Source organism: Archocentrus centrarchus, chromosome 4 (assembly GCF_007364275.1).
Source record: "Archocentrus centrarchus isolate MPI-CPG fArcCen1 chromosome 4, fArcCen1, whole genome shotgun sequence".
NCBI lineage: Eukaryota > Metazoa > Chordata > Actinopteri > Cichliformes > Cichlidae > Archocentrus > Archocentrus centrarchus.
The window spans coordinates 35,066,877-35,089,184 of record NC_044349.1 but is presented as its reverse complement, the minus strand read 5'-3'; the positions used below and the strand labels follow the sequence as shown (position 1 = coordinate 35,089,184).

Sequence of the window (22,308 nt, the reverse complement as noted above, 5' to 3'; positions counted from 1 at the left end):
CAGAGATTCATGGATGCAGTGAAGGAGGAGGTGCAGAGGGCTGGTGTGGCAGAGGATGATCCGCTGTGGCGACCCCTAAAGGGAGCAGCTGAAAGAAGAAGAGGCGTAGTGGCACATCATTGGTCAGAGTGGCTGCAGTGGAACTTCCTATTGGCTGATTCTGTTGCCCCGCCAGTCGAGTCTTGAAACAGCGCCATAATTAAACTGCAGTCAACTTACGTTTTCTGTGGATTGTTTGCGGTCCTATTTTCCAAGATAGAATCGGATAAGCCAGCGTGAAGTTGCTCTAGGCAGGTTGTAACTTTATTAATCCTTTTCTAACCGTCCAAAGAGTAGAGTTTCGTCACGTTTAGGAAGGTAACAAGGGAGCTAATATGGCCCGAGTGGCAGGCTAACGTGATTAGCATAGCAGGGGGTAACTGAAGTGACGGCCGTGTTTTCTGCGTTAATTTTAGCGCTCACAGCGGCGCTGCCATCAGCAGCAGCGGGGATGAGCTACCCACGGAGCCTCCAGGCTCTGCCGGGCGGAATGTTGGAGGTTTTTACTGCGGAGAGCGCAAGAGGAAGGTGAGTTAGCGTACAGGTAACTGAGCTGCGCCTTCACAGGACCACAGCTACAGTACAAGAAAAAAACTTTTGCTTATCTGGCCAATTATCGGTCGTGAACTATTACACTGAGTTCAGCCGTGCGGGCCACGGACTGCTCCCACTGCGTGTCAGGAAGGGACCCTGGACTAACAAGTTGATTCTCTCCTTTTTAACACAGCTCCATTCTCACTTTGGATCGTGCTGTCTCACATATGTAAATACTAGAGATTATTCACGTGCTCTTTCTCTCCCCTCACCTCCCAGGCAGTTACCATGCACGGCATTCTCAGTTCTCATTGTAGAGTCTTTACCTTAAAACGGCTTGGTGTGTGTGTGTTGAGAATGACAGTGCTAAGATCTTGTGGGACTTCCAGATACAAGGGGACAAAGTAGTGGTGGCCAAGCAGAAGAAGAAAGCCTAAGCGATAGATGTAGCAATACCAAGAGATGGCAAGATCAGGAAGAAGGAACACGAGAAGCTTGATAAATACCAAGGACTGAGAGAGGAGAGCCAGAGAGGACGTGGAAGGTGAAGGGAACAGTGGTCCCTGTGGTAATCGAAACACTCGGGGCAGTGACCTCCAAACTGGAAGAATGGCTCCAGCAGATTCCAGGAACAACATCTGAGATCTCTGTCCAGAAGAGTGCAGTCCTGGGAACAGCTAAGATACTCCGCTAGACCCTCAAGCTCCCAGACCTCGGGTAGAGGACCTGACCTTGGAGGACAAAGGCCATTTGTAGAGCGAGTGGTGTTTTCACCATCCATAACCCATACCTAACCTACTTCTGTGCTTGTCTAGATTTTTAAAAATTAATAAATCTGAAAATAGATTAAATAAGCGCTTCATATCAACGTCAGTCAAAAAGACAGGAATATATTTTAAAATTTGGACTTTGAAGATTAAAAAATACAGTTTCTCTATCTTCCTACTTTTGTATTTCTGATTCTTTAATGATGTCGTGAATTCACCAAAACATGAGTCGTTATGCAATATAAAGAAAACAATTTTTGCAGTCTTATTTTTCTGTTGTACAGAAACGTGGTGAACTCTCAGACTCCACTGAGTTTCCCTAAATCCAGATCAGCTCTGTGGGACAGCAACCCTGTGGGGGAGAAACTCCATCTTCATCTCAGCTCGCACAGGTAAGGGCACACCTGCTGACTGCTAAAACTGGATTTATATTGCTGTAGTTACAGTAGTGAGATTACATTGTGGCTGACACACTGGCTGACTGCTTGTGGTTTCCTAATGTGTTTCTGACTGTGGTACAATCTACTGAGAGTAAAGACAGTGTGAAGGAAAAGACTTGTAATGATTTTATTGTTGATAAACATCTGGCACAGAGCTGAGGTATGGTATGGTTCCTGGTTCCTAGTGAGTCTCTCTCTTAGTCCTGGACAGACTGACCACCTGTCCAGGGTGTACCTGCCTCTTGTCCCGTGATGGCAGGTATAGGCTCAAGCTCCCAGTTTGTGTCACAGTGGGATCAAGTTTTCTCTTCAGTTAAGCTCTTGTTACGGTAAAGGCCATAAGAACATGAATATTTGAGATATTCATGTTCAAACATTGCCTCAAATTTCAAAGTACAAAAAAACCATTAACAGACATTTAAAAAAAAAAAAATTACAGTGATTGCTGTGAAATTTCAGATTCATATGTCAAATGGTTTTCATATATATGAAAACCATTTGACATATGAATCTGAAATTTCACAGCAATCACTGTAATATTGCCAAAGTATTCGCTTGTGCTTTCACATACAGATGAACTTGAGTGACATCCCATTCTTAATCCATAGGGTTTAATATGATGTTGGCCCACCCTTTGCTGCTATAATAGCTTCAGCTCTTCTGGGAAGGCTTTCCACAAGGTTAGGAGTATGTTTATGGGAATGTTTGACCATTCTTCCAGAAGTGCATTTGTGAGGTCAGACGAGAAGGCCTGGCTTGTAGTCTCTGCACTAATTCATCTCAAAGGTGTTCTGTCTGGTTGAGGTCAGGACTCAACCAGACTGGCTGTGCAGGCCAGTCAAGTTCTTCCACACCAAACTCGCTCATCCATGTCTTTATGGACCTGTTTTGTGCACTGGTGCGCACTATGTGCCTCAGCATCCTCTGACCCCACTCTGTGATTTTATGTAGCCTGCCAGTTCATGGCTGAGTTGCTGTCTTTCCCAGTCGCTTCCACTTTGTTATAATACCACTTAGGGCTGGGCAATATGGACCAAAAAGAATATCTCAATTTTTTTTTAGCTGAATGGCGATATATGATATATATCTGGATATTTTTTCTTCTCAAAAGGTACAAACAAAAAGGCACTTTTGAATCAAAGCTACATGTCCCAAATGTCACACAGACACTTTTATTAACATTCAGCTGTAGATGTACATGAGAAATTGCTCAAAAACAAACTATTGTTGGGCGCCAGGGTGGCTCAGGGCGTGAGCAGGCGACCGTGTATCCCTCTCTCTCTTCACTGCAAGAACTGTCCAATAAAGCGGTAAAAAGGCCAAAAAAATGTTTAAAAAAAAAACAAACAAAAAACTATTGGCATATTTAAATAATAATGCTCCTCAAATAAATTAATGTTTTTTCCTCCATAACAAAAGACTCACAGCTGTGCTATGACAATGTAAACAGAAAAGAGAGAGAGCAAAAACAGCAAAAGGCTGACTTATTCTTTAAAAAGCCAGTCTGCAGTGAAGTAGACTTCACCAAAGTGCTTCCTCCTGTGTGTACTCCTGTACATCCAGTACTCTGTGCAAATAACAAAACATGTAAACAGACTGAATGAACAAACTTCCGTCCTTCAGTCAGCAGGGTTCTAGCCAGCTCAGTAAATCCACAGACGTATGCGCTGACGTGTCACTGCAAGGGGCCCACCCGCTCATTGTGGTGTGTATGTATCTGAAGCTGCATCATAACACAAAAAAGACCCACTTACACTATGAAGGTGACGCGACTTACGCTGCAAACCAACTTCTTGCCTACAGGCAAGTACTCTTGGGGGTCTGAGCGATGCCAAAAGCGAACGTCGCTAGTCACTATTTTGGGAAAAAAATAAAGGTCACGGGGGGGGGGGGGGGGGGGGGCTGAAAAGCTGCTAAATCTAGTGACAAAGTCCCTAAGTTGGCAACACTGCCATGCTGTCACTTCCTGCATGATTTACTGGTGAAGTGGTGAGGGAGAGAGGTGGGGCAGTGTGAAGTTGTGCAGAGAGAAATTGGGAGAAGAGAAAGGTGAATTGGTGGGCCTACAAGTATGACTGTAACACAACATAGACTATACCGATATAAACAACATTGTCTCATCTTAAATCGTGTATGAAAATATCTCTATATTTTTTAAAACTTGATATATCGCCCAGCCCTAATACCACTAACAGTTGACTGTGGAATATTTAGTATTGAGGAAATTTCCTATCACGGTACCACGCTGGAATTCATTGAGGTCCTGAGAGCGACCCATTCTTTGACAAATTCTTGTGTATGCTTGGTTTATACACCTTTGGCCATGGAAATGACTGGAACACCTGGATTCCGTCATTTGGATGGGTGAGTGGTTACTTTTGGCAGTACAGTGTACATCCAAACTTTGGACCACAAATGTTTTATGCAAATCTGAGATGGAATAACCCAATAGTGTTTAATAGTTAACTCCCTAACCAAAATAATCGAGATTATGATTTTTAGCCCTGCTTCACAGCCCAGCTGCAGCATACCTGTTGCCTGGTCTCGTACTCTATACGGTGTGTAGGTTTTAAAGCTTTCCTGTTGTGACATCAGATGATGTGTTTCTGCAGGAAGCCTCGGTTGGTGCTGTTGGAGAAAGCTCTTCGTCTGGCGCATCGTCACGCCCGCCGCAGTAACAAGCCCCGACTCCACTGTTTCTTCCTGGGATCAATTTCTGTTGACTCAGGTCAGCGTTCACCTTCACCTCATCCTCAATGCTGATTCAACCCTTTTATAAATGTGTCTCTGTGGCATCAAACACTTTAATCCAGCTGTCTGTCCTCTGTGTGTTGCTGTGATCCAGATGAGGAGGGTGTCACAATAACTCTAGACCGCTTCGATCCGGGTCGGGATCAGGCCGGCGCCTCGGGCCGGGTTCCCTCTGCTCTGCTGCCTGGAGACGTCCTGGTTCCCTGTTTGTTCTCCACTCAGACTGAAACTGTTTCTGATACTGTTGTCCAATCAGAGACTGAGCTCCATCACTGCTTCAAGGTGAGCTTGTTACCCGCAGCTCAGAAAGCAGCATGTTCAGTTTGTCAGAAACTAAATGAATTCTTTAAACTTTGAAACTGCAGCTCATTGGCTAATCACTTGTCAGTCACAATGAGCAAAGATAATCCTCCTTTGTGACACTTAAAATGAACAAATTTTACAAAACTGAATAATTTTTTTAATCAGGATTATCTGAAATAAATGAGCCAATCAACTTATTAGGAAAGTGTTTATGGAGGTCACAGCTGAGACTTCTAAAGGATCAGAAGTCTTTTTCTATCCAGTTTTATTTAAATAGGGCTAATTCACAGCAGCAGTCGCCTCAGGGTGTTTTTCTTTGCAACCACAGATATTGTCCTCTAAAAGTAACACAGGTTTATGGCACTTGTGCAGTGGCATCTCACTTCAGACTCAGAAGTTACATCTATTTTTTTTATGCTGTCTCTGCTCCCCGTACACTTCCGTGTTACAATGTCCAAGTAAAAAAGTGTGTGAACAGCGCTTCGGTCTCTGGATGGGCTCCCCCTTCAAAACAACTGTACAGGCCCAGGAAGAAGGTTCAACAAATGCTGAGTTTAAAATAAACTCTGACTTGATTAACTCTGAGTTTCCTGTTCCTGTTAATAATTTCACTTTTCATGTTTGATTTATTTATTTTATTCTAATTATTCAGCTGAAACCTGACAGGCTGACATGTAGGAGAGAGAAGCTGAAGATAAAAATGTGGAGAAACAGCTCAGACACAGTTTACTCATTGACCTGAGATATTATTGACACAGACAACAACAGCCCCCAAGTCCACCTTTTATTAAATAGTTATTTTTCTGTGACCTTCTAGGAACTTTCTTATGAGTGTTAATATATTCTCTAAAGGGCCCCCCATGACCCTGAAATGGTGGTAAAATCACTGATTCTAATACATTATTCTCAATTGCTGAAAAAGATCAGTGAACATTTTGTGTATTGGTGCTGATTGCTAATAATAATAATAATAATATCTCTGATATTAAAAAAAAATTCTCTTTACTATCATCTTAACTGTCCTGCTTGCTGTTGCTGTCATGCTCTGGGGTTTGATATCGTCTTACTGGAACTATGAATGTCCGCTGGACTTCAGGGTCTCTGACTAGTTTTTTCAGGAAAAATTGAATGTACTGATTGGGTGTAACAGCCTCACTCTCTGAGGCTGTGTTAAACAATCTGGCTAAAAGGTCCACTGCCCTCTCTCCTAGACATCTCCATACCTGCACAGGTATGTCATCTGGACCAGCTGCCTGTCCACTCTTCATTCTCTTCATAGCTGCTCTCACCTCCTCCTTACTAATTCTCTGTACTTCCTGGTTCACTAACTGTCCTCCATCTGTTCTCCTCTCATTTTCTCCATTCATCAGCTCCTCAAAGTACTCCTTCCACCTCTTGGTACGTTTCCATCACTTTCCTTAATAAGAATATCCTTAATAACCGTAATCTGCTGCACGTTCTTATCAACTCGATCTTTCTGCCTAACCAGTCCATTCAGGTCCTGTCCTGTCACTGTAAGCCTTCTCCTTTGCCACCTCTCTCTTTGTTGTACACCTGGCCTCCCAGTACTCCTGTCTACTTTCTTCATCTCCCTCATTAGCTCACTTTGCTTTGCTAATCTTTTCCTTTGAATACTTTCCTGTACTTCTTCATTCCACCAACAAGTCTTCTTGTCTTCTTTCCTCTGTCCAGAGGATACAGCAAACACCTTCTTGGCAGTTTCCCTCACCACTACAGCTGTACTTTCACATCATCTGGTGACTTCTCTACCACCCAGAGCCTGTCCCAACTCCTCCCTGAACTCTACAACATTCTTCCACCATTTAATCATTCCCTCTGCCTTCACTCGCTTCCTCCTCTTTCCAAATTATTTTCTTAGTCATCCTACAGACTACATATGATACTTCCTTTGTCTTTGGTCAACATTAGCCCAGTTTCCACCAGCCAGTCGCACTGGAGGCTGTCGCTGTTGGCCCGGGCCCTGACTGATCTGGTATAGAAATGTTATCGATGATCTGTATGTTTAACTCTGCAAAGATTTTACACCATCCTGATGCGACCCTCCCCATTTATCCAGGCTTGAGACCGGCACTAGGATTCCACTGTGGTGGAGTTCAATTCAATTCAAGTTATGACCAATGCAATATGAAATTCTCATAATGAAAATCTACAACCTTAGCAAAGGTTAAGTAAATCAAAGGCCTTTAGGAAGTGATCAAAAGAGAGGTGGTTTTAGGCGCAGCAGCTCTCCATACTGACTGTCGTGTTTCAGGTGTTGCAGCAGTTTGTGAGCAGCCGACAGACTCTAGATCTGTCACAGCTATTGAAGATCAGCGGTCACGTGGTCTGTTCTCAGCAGAGTGATGCTGCAGTGTTTAGCCTCAGTTGGTCAGTCATCAGTCCATCTGTCAGCGTGGACGTTCAGCCAGTCAGAGCGGTTCCCATAATCCCCACTGCTCTGCTGAGGAGTCTGACCAGCATCAGTCGACCGCTGCAGCATAACAGCAGCCGACAGAGAGGGTAAGAGAGTGTGCCGTCATCGCCACGACATGCAACTCTGCTGCTGATCACTTTTGCTGATATGTTAGTTCTCCTTCCAGGTTTCTGACCATGGACCAGACCAGGAAACTCCTCCTGCTGCTGGAGTCTGATCCAAAGGCCTCCAGCCTGCCGCTGGTTGGACTGTAAGCTTTCAATCATTCACTGTGTAACCATGAAAGAACTACCAAACGGAAGGTGCTAGTTCTTTTGGGATCTGATTAGCACAAGTGCTATTTTAAAGTAGTTTACATTAGTTTTATTTTTCAGTTTTTAACATTGCACAAGAAAATTTGATCTAATAAAATTTTTGTTCTTCTTGAGTACCAAGAAAAAAATTAATTGAAAACAAGAATATTTATTTTGGGTTTGGGGAACGAATGAATGAATTCTAAAAGCTGAATAACTCAAAATGTGCACCCAGAGGCATTTTTGTCTGTTCTTAAATGAAGCATTGTTATTTCTTTATGTTCCCATGTCTTTTGACAGCTGGCTGAGCGGAGTCACGCATGTCTACAACCCTCAGGTGTGGGCCTGGTGTCTGAGATTCATGTTTAGCTGCACCCTCCAGGATAGGTGAGGTGACAGGGACAGAAAGAAATGGAGTAAAAATAATGTCCATTTGTCTGAGTGGTTCTGTCGTCTTTCAGGGTCCTATCAGAGAGCGGCTCCTTCCTCCTCGTTGTGTTTGGTTGCACTCACAGGGCTCCTCAGTTCTTCCAGTGTCGAGGATCAGGACCACAGCTGGACTGCCAGCTGCTGACTGCCTCCCAAACAGCCACTCTCTACCAGGTAACAACACCTCATGGATTTTTAAATTCCTTCAGTTTAGTCATTCAGTTATATTGTTGAATGCAGCCTCATGATAACCTGCACTGTATTGCCAGCAGGTGGTGCAGGTGGATGGTCAGACTCTGCAGGTTGAGCTGGGTTCAGAGGATCACAGCAGACAAATGGAGGTCTTCAGAAAGGCTCAGATCTCATTCAGCAGGCAGGGCAATTAACTAGATAACCAATTAGCAATCTGGTCTAATGAAAGTATGCGTTAATGCTCACGTGATGATTGTTTTTCATCCTCAGTGCCCCCCCACTCGCTGCCAGTCTTTCTGTCAATGATCAGGACTCTGGAGTTGAGGATGAAGACGTTTCACCACGACCGTCTCCAAGCCCTCATCCCCCGGCTCAGCAGGTCAGAAACAGTTGAGTCTGAAACAGAATAGGTTCAGATAATAACTACCACAGAGGCGCCTACGTGCCAGCTGCTGGTTGGTGCTGGAGGTTGGGGGGGGGAGATAATCACAAAGTCAAGGTCTTCCTATTTCCCAGTTCCACCGCATACATTGTATATGTAGCAAGTGGCAGACAAAGATTTTTAATGCTAGGGCACTAACACTGAGTGATTTTATTTTTTATTTTTTTATATACGCCAGTGCTACGAGTCACAGGATTCTTTTCCTCAGACATTGCATCAGATTTGAGGTCCGGACACTTTATTCAGCATTCCCAATATCTGTCTGGTTCACAGTAAAGATATCTGTGCTGCTCTTTCTCATGGAGACAGCAGCATTGCAGGATGTTTTTAAGGTACCACCAGAGCATTCCATCTTGTGCTGACATCAGTCTTGAGTCTGTGAGTTGTAACATTTTCAGGTTTTTCCTTCAGAGTGGTTTGCCACTTTGCTTCTGTTGAAAAAGCTAGTTATGGTAAATGGACTGGTTCTTACATACTGCTTTTCTACTTTGAGCACTCAAAGTGCTTCATATAACATGCCTCATTCACACACATTCATACAAGCACTTCTTTCTGTGTCTGTCTAACATTCACACACATTCAGACGGTTGCATCAGAGAGCAACTTGGGGTTCAGTATCTTGCCCAAGGATACTTTGGCATGCAGACTAGAGCAGCCAGAGATTGAATCACCAACCTTCCAATTAGTAGGTGACCTGCTCTACCTCCTGAGCTACAACCATCCTGGCTGTGCTGCACTGTCCCCATGAGGGTGGCTGCTGCTGGCACATTTAATGCCTGTTGTGACACAAGATTGAGTGTGTGAGCAAAAGCTTCATGTGCAGGTGTCCAGCTCCCTGAATGGGCATGATCATGTTCCCGGGAGCTCTGCAGTGTTTGCTCTGGTGTGACGTTCATGTTTTGCTCAAATTTGGAAATTTTAGAAGAGCATTCCTCTTTGAGATCATGAGCTGTTGTAGTTGCATATTATAGCCCAGGACGTCTAAATGTGCTGTACTCAGACGTCCTTAGCATTACACTCTGTAGATCCTGGGAATGGCTTGTCCCTGAAAAATGTCTTTAACATACAACAAAGAGTCCTTTTTTCCCACGTCATTGTAAGGATGCAGGTCTTTGCACATAAAGTAGGTGATGAATTGTATTATTGTCTTAGCTCACTCTGAATTGCGCGGTAGCTGTCAAGTTTATCCTGTGTTGGCTGCTTTTTCAGCTAAGCTAATTTAACTGAAGCTTTGCTCTCCTTGGCTAACATTACCACAGGATATCTCATCTTCTGTTCACAGTATTCCGAGAATATTTTAGTTTCATAAGACACAACTTGCAAATTCCGTGTGTCTTGTTCGTCATTTTTGTTTTAAAAAATCTAAAATAAGTCCATATGTTGTTTGTTATTCTAGTACCAAAAAGTTCATTTTGTATTTTCAGTTTATAAATTCAGTTTTTTTTGTGGTAGCAGTCATCAAACCAGCCAAGCTTTGCTCTTCTGTTTTTTTTTGTTGTTGTTTTTTTTCATGCTTTTGTGTTGCAGAGCTTGCAGTTTGCAGACTGTTGTCTACATGTTGTAGCTGTTTACTGTCACCAGGGGGCAGTCTGGTCTGTGGGCTACTCTTGATTGTGCTTTGTTGGTTCTTCTGTCAGTTAGAAAGAAGATATAAAGAGTTGAAGTGAAACTAAGTGTTAAAAAACATTGAAGCGTTTCATGCTGCGCTGAACTCCGCTGTCGCTCCCTTTTCAACCGGTTGGCATTCTACCTATTCTACCTTCATCCGTGTTGTTCTAGGCACCGTTGGGTTTTTGGAGGACTACAGGCAAGCACACTTGTGTAGGTTGTGTAACCCACTATGTAGGTAAATACTTGTGCAAATGCAGTAGTGGAAAATAAGCTTTAGTCCATAAAGGGACAGTTTTTTTAATGTGCATCTGAAATGCCCATTTCAAGAGCAGCAGCTCCAGATCACTTCAGCTACATTTCCACTAGTACGTACTCAGCGCAACTAGTGGAAATGCGCAACTAGTGGGTTTTCCATTAGGTCCAGGTACCAGGTACTTTTTTAGGGCTCACTCAGCCAGGGTTCCTAAGTGATCCAAGATCCGAAAATGTGAAGTCAAAGAAGAGCATGCCACTGATTGGCCAGGGAGTGTTGTCACTAGCTGAGTCATGAGAGCGACTCCTTCACCAGAATCAAATGTGCCCTTTTTAAAACCAAATATCGAGGGGAATGGAGACACACAAACCAACGCTGTAGTCCAACAACGAGGTGCAGATGTTTCTGTGCTCAGTGACAGATGAGAAATGAGAAAGTGTATCAGGAGGTCTCTGAGCTAATGGCCGTGTTTGAGTCGCATACAAATTACATCATGACTTCTGCGTGTTGCTATATCGACTCCACCCACTTTGAGGCGGTATGCAATTGTAATGGAAACAAAACAAAACTGAGTTGAGTCAAGTCGCGCAGAGTAGGTACTAGTGAAAACGCAGCAAAGGTTTGTGCTTTGAAGAACAGAAACGCTGTGGTGTAAGGTTCTGTTTGCATCCACTGTTTTTCATTTCAGGCTCGAAGAGTTCAGCCATCTGTTCCTGAACTCTCTCTGCTGATTGACACCAGCTTCACTTGCAGTCCCAACAGTGGGCTGGATCCTCGCTCCGCCTGCAAGGCTCCAGCTGTTAAGAGGCCGGCCCATCCAAGTGGAACCTCCTCCACCTCCTCTTTAGCCCCTAGACCTCCGCCTCATCTTCAGAGCACTCCCAACTCCAACCCACAGCAGCTTTGCACCTGCTGCTCCACCCATCCTTATAACTGCACTACCATCTTTGCCTCCCCAGATTTCCATCATGCTGCAGCCTCACCCGCCTCCCAGCATCACGCTGCGGCCTCACCCGCCTCCCAGCATCACGCTGCGGCCTCACCCGCCTCCCAGCATCACGCTGCGGCCTCACCCGCCTCCCAGCATCACGCTGCGGCCTCACCCGCCTCCCAGCATCACGCTGCGGCCTCACCCGCCTCCCAGCATAATGCTGCGGCCTCACCCGCCTCCCAGCATAATGCTGCGGCCTCACCCGCCTCCCAGCATAATGCTGCGGCCTCACCCGCCTCCCAGCATAATGCTGCGGCCTCACCCGCCTCCCAGCACAATGCTCCTTCTGCTTCTAGCCTCGACTCCACTTCTCCTCCTCTTCCATCTAGTAACCATCCTGCTCCTTCTTTACCTCCTCCCTCCACCATTCAGTTTATTGCTCCATCATTTACTTATCCTGCCCCCTCTACATCCCATCACCATACTTCACCTCCACGGTCCTCCAATGAACCAGCTCCTCCTTCCTTTAATACCTCTACCGTCCACTCCACCTGCCACCGCACTCCTCCCTGCACACTTGCTTTTCCTCCTACTCCTTCCTTCCCCTGCAGACACCCTGCTCTCCCAGAATCTGGTGACTTGCCCTTCCTGCACCACTCCCATCCAGCAGCAGACCCTGTGTCTCCCCCCTGTCTTTCCCGACAGTCCTGTATGAAGTGCTGTTATCAGGCAGGTGGAGTAGTACCATCAGACACTTACCAGCTCCTCCTCCAGCAGGACCACCAGCTGCGTCTGTTGCAGGCTCAGGTAACAGCTACACTCGTTACTTGTACAAAAAGGTACTATGCAGTCACACAACTCTACAGAATATAAAGCTCTTAAACAAGGACTTCTCATTGGCACACAGGCAACCAATAACAGGTCTGGAACTGAAACTGTTGTTACCGTACTTGGTTCTACAAATAGTTGTGCTGGCCTTCTTCAACAAGGACTATTTAATCTTTTTGCATCTTCTGCATCCTGGCTGCAGTAAATGTTTCCTAATGTTCGGCAGGTCCAGTTACTTCTGGAGGCTCAGAAGAAGCTTCAGTCCTCTAGCCATTCCCTGGGTGACACACACAAACCCAGGAGCATGGCCAGCATTGCTGTAGGAACAGGTGAGAGTGTTGACTGAGCAGACAGTAAATCTCTTCCACACAGTTCACCTTGCACCTGTGACATATTCTTCATTTCCCCCTCCCTCCAATTAAACACTGTTTTCAGGTGCCAGTCTGTTCTGGGGGAATCCTGTTCAGACCCTGTCACATCAGGAGGTGCAGGTTTCCCCTCCCCGCTCTACACCCAGACCTCCACCTTCGTCTTCCTCCTCCAGCTCCTCAGCCTCCTCGTTGTCACTCATCAGGCCAGTGGGTGGAGCTGAGGATGGTGTCATCAGAGGCCATTCAGCTCCCTGCTCCCCACCTGGTCCGTACAGGTGAGATGTCTCAGCTGACCTTTATTCTTTGATTTGGCTTTAGTTTAACAGTGCATAACACTTTGTAACACCAGTGTTGTGTCAAAAACTGAAAATGAAAATCAAATTCATGCACTACGCTAAGCTTCCAAACTGTTGTAGTAAGTATTGTAGTAAAAAAAGTACATAAAAACTAATGGAGATGCCACTTCAAATTACAGGATAGTTTTATCGAAAGACAAGTTGTTGCTTCAATGCTTCGTTTAAGCTCTGCAGCACTCGGGTGTCTCCATGTAAGTAGAGTGTTTCACCCACATTATCAGCATTAAAGTTCTCTGTCGCTGCAACGGATTTCCGTCATTTGGAAAAAAGCGACCTTTGGAGTGGATCGTTGCTGATGTTTTGTTCCCACGGCTCCACTGCTCTCTACACCCGCGTGTGTGTGTTGTGAGAATTTCAGCTGTAGCTTCCGGAACAGATCGCTATGACCACAGTTTGCTAGCAGACGTCGCCATTAGCACTTAGTGACTGTTCAGTAACAACGGGAACCGCGCCCGTCACCCATTCATTACCGAGGGGCTCTGTCAAAACGTTTTTTATGCTTTAATCCCTGATTAGCGACCAAAAATAGACCTGCAACAGAAACGTATTTAGGACGATGCTTGTGAATACAAATCATTACAATATTAAGCTCATGTAGCCCCCAGTTTTTTCAACAAAAACACTTATAACACAGCAGGAGTTTTACGTACAGTCTGTCTGCACATGAGCAGCAAGCGCAAAGAGGTGGAGCCTTTATCTAGACGGTGAGTTCAGGTGACGCGAAGGGAAACGTTTTTCTAGCGTCCAAAAAAGCAGCGCTTTTTCTGTAACCACCATTAAAACCTTTACTGGGAAATGTGTGCCTGCCTGTATTACCTACTGCTGTTAAGCTTTGAGTGTCACCAACATCTTTGCGCCCTGCTGTTCTTTTCCGCAGCAGCGCTCAGCAGAGTCCAGTTCTGGGAGAAAGTGCCAGCATGTACAAACCTACAGATGAACAGCAGTCCTTCTACCACAACCTCATGGTAACTCAACACATGCATGCAATGTTACTTGATACAAGGTCTGGTAACCCCTCAAAAAACTGAATCTGCAGTCAGCATGATGAAACTGCTATGAAAATGTAACCACCACCACCCCCCTCCAAAAATCTGAATGGGACTGGTAGCAGAAAGTGCTTTAATATAGCTTCTCATGTTCCTTCCTCTTAATGTTGCCATCACTTGGTATTGCAACGTCTATCACTACAGCTTTCTTCCTCTGTTTGTCCACCACTACCATGTCCGGTTGGTTAGCCATCACAAGTTTGTCTGTAGCTGGAAGTCCCACAAGATCTTAGCTAGGTCATTCTTGCCCACCCAGAATGGCGCATCCCATTCTGCCCTCAGGACTTCCAGGTCATACTCTGCACAGGTGTTCCTGTATACTATGCCGGCCACTTGGTTATGGCGTTGCATATGTGCCCTGCCTGCTAGCAACTTGCACCCTGCTGTTATATACTGGATTGTCTCAGGGGCATCTCTGCACAGCCTACACCTGGGGTCTTGCATGGTGTGGTAGACCCCAGCCTCTATCAATCTTGATTAGTGCCTTTGTGCTGTCTGTTAGTCCAGCTTTGTCCAGCCATTGGTAGGATTCTTCTATGTCAGCCACTTCTTCGATCTGCCGGTGGTACATGCTGTGCAGAGGCCTGTCCTTCCATGGTGGTTCCTGTTCTTGTTCCTCTTCTTTCTCGGGTTTCTCCTGCCTGAAGTATTCACTAAGCACGTGATCAGTTGTGGCCATCTTTCTGATGTACTCATTGATACTTGTTGTTTCATCCAGGATATTGGTTCTGAAAGTCACTAGTCCTCGGCCTTCTTTCTCTCTGCTTGGTGTACAGTCTCAGGGTGCTGGTTTTGGGGTGAAACCTTCCATGCATGGTGAGGAGCTTTCTCATCTTGATGTCAGTGGCTTCTATCCTCCTTTGGCCAGCTTATCATCAGCAGGGTATTTGACTGGCAAGGCGTAGGTCTTGATTGTCAAGATCTTGTTCTTCTTATTCAGCAGACTCCTCAGTATGTCTTACTCTCTGCAGGTATTTGGTGGGTGCAGCTGTCCTAGTGTCTTCATGGTTCCCATTTGCCTGTGGGATTCCAAGGTACTTGCAGCAATTCTAAATGTCTGCAGTATTGCCTTCTGGTAGTGCAGTCCCCTCAGTTCTAACTACCTGCCTTTCTTTATTACCATCCAACTATACTTTCCGATCCAAATGACATCCCGATGTCACTGCTGTAGATCCTAGTAGTGTGGATCAGTGACTTAATGTCTTGTTCACTCCTGGCTGTCTCACATATGAAGAGTTGTACAGCACCAGACCCTGACATATACACACCTACTACTGGCTAAAGAAGCTAACTGTACTCCATGAGTGCCTGGCACTACAAATGAACCAGGTGCTAATGGATAAGACGCATCCAGAATGGCTGACCGAATGCGGGACAGTCCTGATCCCCAAGGACCCCCAGAAGGGACCTAGGCATTAGATGCTTTCAAGTTGTGGTGCAGTCGCTTCAGATAACAAACCACTGAAATTCTCAGCCTGGTGTGACAATGGCTAAGCCCGGCAAAGTGCCAGGTGATCAACCACTGCTTAGAACCCTTTATTATTATTATTTTACAAATTTTTTGACATTATGTAAAAAAAAAACAATCAAAAACAAAAAATTCTCAGCTCAGTGATGGTTGACCTACATTTTTCTTTTCTTTCTTGATGTTACTACCTTGAAATGGCATCAAACAGTAGGAATGACCCACTTACTATCTTCTACTTTATTTGGCACTGGTCAGTAGTACAGAGGCTTCATTTGTTCCATGTTCAAGGGGCATAACTGTATGTGTCTCCTTTTTTGTTTTGTTCTGTGTATCTTAGACTCAACTCACCAGTCGTCTCCAGGAGTCAGACAGCAAACAGGAAGTGGAGGAGGAGTCCAGGAGGAGGAGTCTGTCTGTGGTTTCTGATTGCTCTCAGTCCAGCAGGAAGCAACAGCAGAGTCCAGTAGAAGACCCAGTGGTCAATGCCACTCTGCAACAGCTGCAGCAGCTCGGCGTCCATGTGGATGAAGATGTGACAGAGTCTGGCAAAAACCAACGGAAAGCTGTGGAGACTGCCAGGTACTGAAGCAGACCATTCATTCCAGGTGTCCGTGTGCACTGTCCTACAGCATACAAGTAATACTCATCCACAGCTGTGGGCTCGTACTGCAGCCCACTCAACTGTATTAGAGACTGCCACAATATTTTTATTGAGCTGCGGTTTTATAAATCCAGTCTTTATTATTATTATTATTATTATTATTATTATTATTATTATTATTATTATTATTAATAATAATAATAATAATAATAATAATAAAAAAAATATATATTATTATTGTTGTTGTATTGTTGTAGGGTCTTTTCCTACAATACAAAGCGCCTTGAGGTGACTGTTTGTTGTGATTTGGTGCTATATAAATAAAATTGAATTGAATTGAAAGTAGCCCAGTATTCCTTTAATATTAACTAGTGATGACTTCATGAAGTAAAATTCATGAAGTCATTAGAAAAAAATATTCACAGTTGTCCCACACATGTATCATTAAGTAAAGCAACTTCAAATAACATCTTTGAATTAGCTTCAATAATTTCCTGTTCTAAACCATCAATGTCCCTTTTAGATCCCATTCTCACAAGATGTTTGTCCATTTATTAATGCTTCAGTTTTAAGTATGATTAATCTGTCTTTATTAACAGGCTATGTGCCACAGGCTTTTAAAAGTCCTTCTTTGACCTAGCTGTCTTAGCTAATTATAGACTGTTTTCTAACCTTCCTTTTATGTCAAAAAATCTTGCAGGAGTACTAAAACAGCTAACTGACCATCTGCAGAGGAACGGTTTATTTGAAGAGTTTCAGTCAGGTTTCAGAATTCATCACAGTACAGAAACAGCATTAGTGAAGGTTACCAATGATCTTCTTACAGCCTCTGACAGTGGACTCATCTCTGTGCTTGTCCTGTTGGACCTCAGTGCAGAGTTTGTAATAAAACAGTATCAGAGATTAGAGCGTGCCACAGGTATTGAATGTAAAGCAGTGCAGTGGTTTGAATCTTATCTAATAGACAATTAGATAATTTGTTCATGTAAATGCAGACTTTTCTTCACATACTAAGGTTAATTATGGAGTTCCACGGGGTTTCCTGCTAGGACCAACTTTATTTACACTATACATGCATATAGTGTACATACAAGTATATTACATTTTTAGAATTAGCAAAACTATCTCAAAATGTAACATTTGTGGAAGTAAGAATGCCAGCTAATCAAATATTTATCTGGTGTCCAACAGGAAGTTGTAGCATTGCTAGTAGGTTGAGGTAGATGAGAGCTCAGCCTTACCATAACACTGCTGCTTCACTCTGTCCAGTCAGTGTTGCAGTGTGAAATGCAGCCATGCAACAAATTCATTTTCAGAAAACGTTAAGTGCGCAATAGCACTCATGTCTTTAGTTGGTAGTAACTTTGTGTAGCAAGTTTGTGGCTTACTGTGTTCTTGTTGTTCTAGGTCTTGTAACTTCCACAGTATGCCTTAACTGCCTTTTTTTTTTGTTTTGTTTATTTTCAAACTAATCATATTTGCTGTTTTTATGAGCTCAGCCTTTTAATCATAGTTAAATGTGAAATCACACAATTAATGTGGAGTAAATTAAATAGAATTTTCTAAGACTATTGCTCTCCAGGCTTTCTGAATATCATTTAGTTTTCCTTTAGTAGTTAGGTCATGTTGCATCCAGCCAGTGTTATGACTCTGTTTATGTATGTGTGTGTTGTCAGCACTCTGGCGAGCATCAACCCAGCAGCAGTGCTGTCCAGACTGACTGTGTCTGAGTCAACATCCAGTGCTCTGTTTCCGGCAGGCAGTGTGGATCTGAGCCTGGAGGCCAATGCCATCGCCCTGCGCTACCTGAGTGACTCTCAGCTCAGCAGGCTATCCTTAGGAGGCCACGTACCTCATTCTGGTCCCACGTCCTCCTCCACCAGTGACTCTCTGCTGTCACCTACTAACATGTCTCTGGCCACGAGGAAGTACATGAGAAGGTATGGCCTTATTGAGGAAGAGGATGGTCAAAATGAGAAGGCACAAAATGAAGTTGGATTTCAGGAGACATCAGATCGTCAGCCACTGACAGAAGCTAAGAATGTTAAGGTCCTCCCACAGAGTCAGCTGATCCAGGATTTGCGGCCAAAAATGCAGTTTTTAGTCGAGAACACTGAGCCGTACACCAGCAACAAGGAGAACTGTTCCACCAGGAGGCCATCTTTAGTCAGGGCAAACCTCCATCAGACAGAGGGATCACTGGGAAACATCCTGGACCTGAGCCGCCTGAGACAGCTGCCCAAACTGTTCTGATGCCCAAAGGGCCAATAAATTGACCCCTTACTGGACTTTAATATGCACTAAGCTTTTATAAATGGGAATGGAGCCTGGTGTGTGTGAGGTGCTTTGTGTATAGCTTCTAGCTGGTCTGACTCCTGGTTTTCATGGTCACACTGGCTGTCACAGGAACTCAGCTGTCGTTAGTCATAGCAATCCTCTGATACACAGAGGTATGTGTGTAGAAAATCCTGGACCTGACCCATCTGAGACAGCTGCCCAAACTCTTATGCACTGTGAATGGCAGATAAAAACTCTCAAATGCAATCTGCTTTGCTCAAAGAGGTCAAAATATTCACTGTTGGAACTGGAGATCAGCCACCCAGGAACATTTTAAAAACCATTACACTTTAAATGGTGTGCTCAATGTGTTAGTGAACTAATAGTCTATTAATGTGGACATTTGTCATATTTTGTCACTTCCTGTATGTGAATTGTCTCTTGCACAGTTTGTTTTAATATTTATGAATCCTCAAATAAAATTTTTCAGGAAGTCAAAATTTTCTTTTAAATCAGCAGCTTCCACGTTCTAAAAACCTTTAGACATCAAATACTGAAACATTAAATGTGAGAAATAAATTGCAGATTTGGAGACTTTGACACCTCTCTGCAGCTTCTTCTCCCAAAACCTAATCCCCATAGAGACTGTCAAAATATCATCCTCAACAGCACCGAAGAGTAAAACAGTTAAATGTGGATTATTAAACATTCGCTCTCTTCCAAGTGCCTGTTAGTAAATGATTTAATAATTGATCAACATATTGATTTATTCTGCCTTACAGAAACCTGGTTACAGCAGGATGAATATATTAGTTTCAATCACGCGTCAATCTCAAGGCCTGTGGGCCAGATCCGATCCACAGGATGATTTCATATGGCTATTATTAATGGCCCGCGGGTAAATGGCGCTCCCACCGCTTATACTACAAATCCCTGTGTACTAACCATTTCCCCGCATGGCCAATGACACATTGATCAGTGATCAGCAGATAAAAACATTGGTCACCACTTTTACAGTGACATTTAAGCTGCCTGACCCTCAAAAATGACCAAATGAAAAGTGGAAAACAGGAATTTTTCCAAACAAGTGGGAGGCAGAGGACCTGTTCACGAACATGAGAGGTAAACTGTCTCTTTCCCCGCCTGCGATGTGCAGGGAAAAGAGGGATTTAGCGGGACAGATGCGGGAGAAGATGCAGAGGGAGACCTGCTCAGGTGAGCTGACAGTGCGTTGCTGCGTCACACAGCAGGAAACGCTGCGCAAAGTCCTGAAGACATAAACACCGTAACACAGACTGGGAACTTTGTAAGAGACAAAGGTTTAAATCACTGGCAGTTTCAGGTTTTCTGGAGGAAATAGCTTCTGAATTTGGTGACATGCCTCATCACACAGGTGTGATGAGCTGCCTGAGGAAAGTTGCCAGGTCATAGAAGGAAAAGGAAAAGACTCCGGGATGAAAGGTGTCTGTGTGAGTCGGCCTTTCTGTGCGACATAACGAAGGATCTCGATGCGTTAAAACCGCAGCTTCGGTCTCCACCGCTGTGTTTGCAGCTGCGCTTTTTGCTGATAAACTGGACACACTGCGCAGTTTATGCAGCGTGTTTCTGACACATCACAGTTTTTAAATGATAAAAATTTCAAATTTTAATTCATTTGAAAGCCTGACTCTTAGTCTTGTCCACCCTAATAAGAAAATTAAAAAAAAAAAGTTTTGTTATCTTAACTTGTAGGTTGGACTACTGTAATTTATTATCACGTCCTAAAAACTCCCTGAAAAGCCTTCAGTTGATCTAAAATGCTGGATAATAAGGCCCCCATCTTATGATAAAGACCTCAGTACCATATTACCCCAATAAAGCACTTCACTCTGACTGCAGGCTTTCTTCTCAGGTACTTAAGAATAGAATGGGAGCCTTCAGCTTTCAGGCCCCAACTCCCAGTTTGGATTCAGGAGACAGACACAATCTCTATTTTTAAGATTAGGCTTAAAACTTTACTTTTTGACTAAGCTTCAGTCCTGGGCTGGATCAGGTGACCCTGAACCATCCCTTAGTTATACTGCAATAGGCCTAAGATGCTGAGTGTTTCTTCTTCACTCACCTCTTTTCACTCTGTGTTTATACCCCACAACCAGTCACAGCAGATGGCTGCCCCTCCCTGAGCCTGGTTCTGCTGGAGGTTTCTTCCTGGTTAAAGGGAGTTTTTCCTTCCCACTGTCACCAAGTGCTTGTTCATAGTGGGTTGTCTGATTATTGGGTTTTCTCTGTATTTGATTGATACTTTATTGATCCCACAAGGGAAATTATTGTGTTAGAGCAGCGAGAATTATTATTGTAGGGTCTTTAACTTACAACATATAGTGCCTTGAGGTGACTGTTGTTGTGATTTGGTGCTTTATAAATTGAAGTGAGTCTCTTGATTTTATGCAAAATGATATAATCTCACCTTTGAAATCTCTTATAGTTCTTTTTGTAGAATGTACCCTATGCAGTCCTGTGAAAAACTAAGTGCCCCCTGTGATTCAATGGCTTGTACAAACTCTTAGCACCAATAACTTGCAGTAATGGTTTTCCATCTTTAGTCTCTCCTCATTGTGGGGGAATTTTGGCCCACTCTTCTGTACAACATTGTTTCAGTTCACTGCGGTTTGCAGGCATTCAATTCACTTTTATTTATATAGCACCAAACAGTTGCCTCAAGGCGTTAACTGCATCTGTGCGCATGCACAGCTCATATAAGTTCTTTCTAAAGCATTTCAATCAGATTGAGGTCTGGACTTTGGACCATTACAAAAGCTTGATTCATTTCTTTTACAGACATTGTAGATTTGTTGCTGGGCTTAGAATCAGTGGCGCTCATTTACTAACAGTGCATAAAGACAATTTATGAAATATTATTTGACCTTGAAGAAGTCAGAGGTCCACAGTAATGTCATATTTAGAATCCCCATATATCATCCCCTATATGCCTATAGGGGATGATATATGGGCAATAAACATAGTTTTAAATAGCTCTCCATACTAGTATTATCACTTTGATCTTCAGATCAATATGTTGACCTTGAAGGAGGGGTCAGAAGTCAAATGTGATATGATATATAAATATTAAATCTTTACAGTAATATCTATATTTTGACAGGAGAAACTTAAATAATAGTGTCTGAGGAGGAAGCCAGGAAAGGGGCAGCTCTCCAAAGATTCCATGAGAGTGACAGCCATTAAAATAAATAATAAAAAGTGGCATTCAGGCTGAAATAAGTGCGTTGCTCAATGTTGTTTTCCATGAGACATTTACTGTGGCTGAAGTTAAAAAAAAAAAAAAAGTTTAGAATCAACGTTGATATGAAAAAGACTACAAGAAAAAGAAAACAGGTGGAGGACAAGGAGCATGTGATCTGTTAGCAACAAAGGTGGCAAAAGTACAGACATTCTGTACTTAAGTAGAAGTAGAGGTACTTGTGTTAAAAAATACTCTGGTAAAAGTTGAAGTACTGGTTCAACTTCTTTACTTTACTTCTTTACTAGACCCCAAGATACTTAAACTACTCCACCTGGGGCAGGAACTTGTTCCTGACCTGGAGAGGGCACTCCACCCTTTTCTGGCTGAGGACCACGGCCTCAGACTTGGAGGTGCTGATTCTCATACTCGCTACTTCACACTTGGCTGCAAACCTCTCCAGTGCGACCTGGAGGCCAACAGGACCACATCATCCTCAAAAAAGCAGAGATGAGATTCTGATTCCACCAAGGCAGAAGCCACTTGGCTACGCCTCGAACATCTGTCTATAAAAATTATGAACAGAATCAGTGACAAAGGGCATCCCTGATGGACTCCAACATCCATGGAAAGGAGTCTGATTTAAGTAGTTACCCCTGATAGAAATAATATCACTGTCCTTGAGAGTGTGCAGAGGAGGGGACGGGGCCAGTTGCCTTGCTTCA

The 22,308-nt window shown here is 43.8% G+C and overlaps 1 protein-coding gene across 4 annotated transcripts; it reads left to right on the top strand.

Moving 5' to 3' along the window:
• The first annotated feature begins 57 nt into the window (after positions 1-57).
• Positions 58-18,594, top strand: stil (STIL centriolar assembly protein). 4 transcript variants are annotated; one of them, XM_030727504.1, is made up of 16 exons: positions 58-567; positions 1,625-1,732; positions 4,393-4,508; positions 4,626-4,813; positions 7,107-7,354; positions 7,435-7,518; positions 7,862-7,948; positions 8,023-8,164; positions 8,263-8,363; positions 8,453-8,561; positions 11,177-12,226; positions 12,474-12,576; positions 12,683-12,893; positions 13,852-13,939; positions 15,826-16,067; positions 17,766-18,594. In XM_030727504.1, exons 1-16 carry the CDS (start codon positions 491-493, stop codon positions 18,340-18,342), a joined length of 3,531 nt encoding a protein of 1,176 aa, XP_030583364.1. In that variant the 5' UTR covers positions 58-490; the 3' UTR covers positions 18,343-18,594. The 4 variants fall into 4 exon arrangements, with proteins under 4 accessions (XP_030583364.1, XP_030583365.1, XP_030583362.1 ...); XM_030727505.1 differs by having other exon boundaries at positions 8,260-8,363; positions 13,855-13,939; XM_030727502.1 differs by having other exon boundaries at positions 8,260-8,363.
• The last annotated feature ends 3,714 nt before the right edge of the window (positions 18,595-22,308 follow it).

Bases quoted from the DNA above. Each gene is read 5' to 3' on its own strand.
- stil (XM_030727502.1), top strand. From the start codon at position 491: ATGAGCTACCCACGGAGCCTCCAGGCTCTGCCGGGCGGAATGTTGGAG. The intron at 568-1,624 runs GTGAGTTAGCGT...TCTGTTGTACAG, and splicing joins GCGGAGAGCGCAAGAGGAAG to AAACGTGGTGAACTCTCAGA. The intron at 7,355-7,434 runs GTAAGAGAGTGT...TTCTCCTTCCAG, and splicing joins AACAGCAGCCGACAGAGAGG to GTTTCTGACCATGGACCAGA.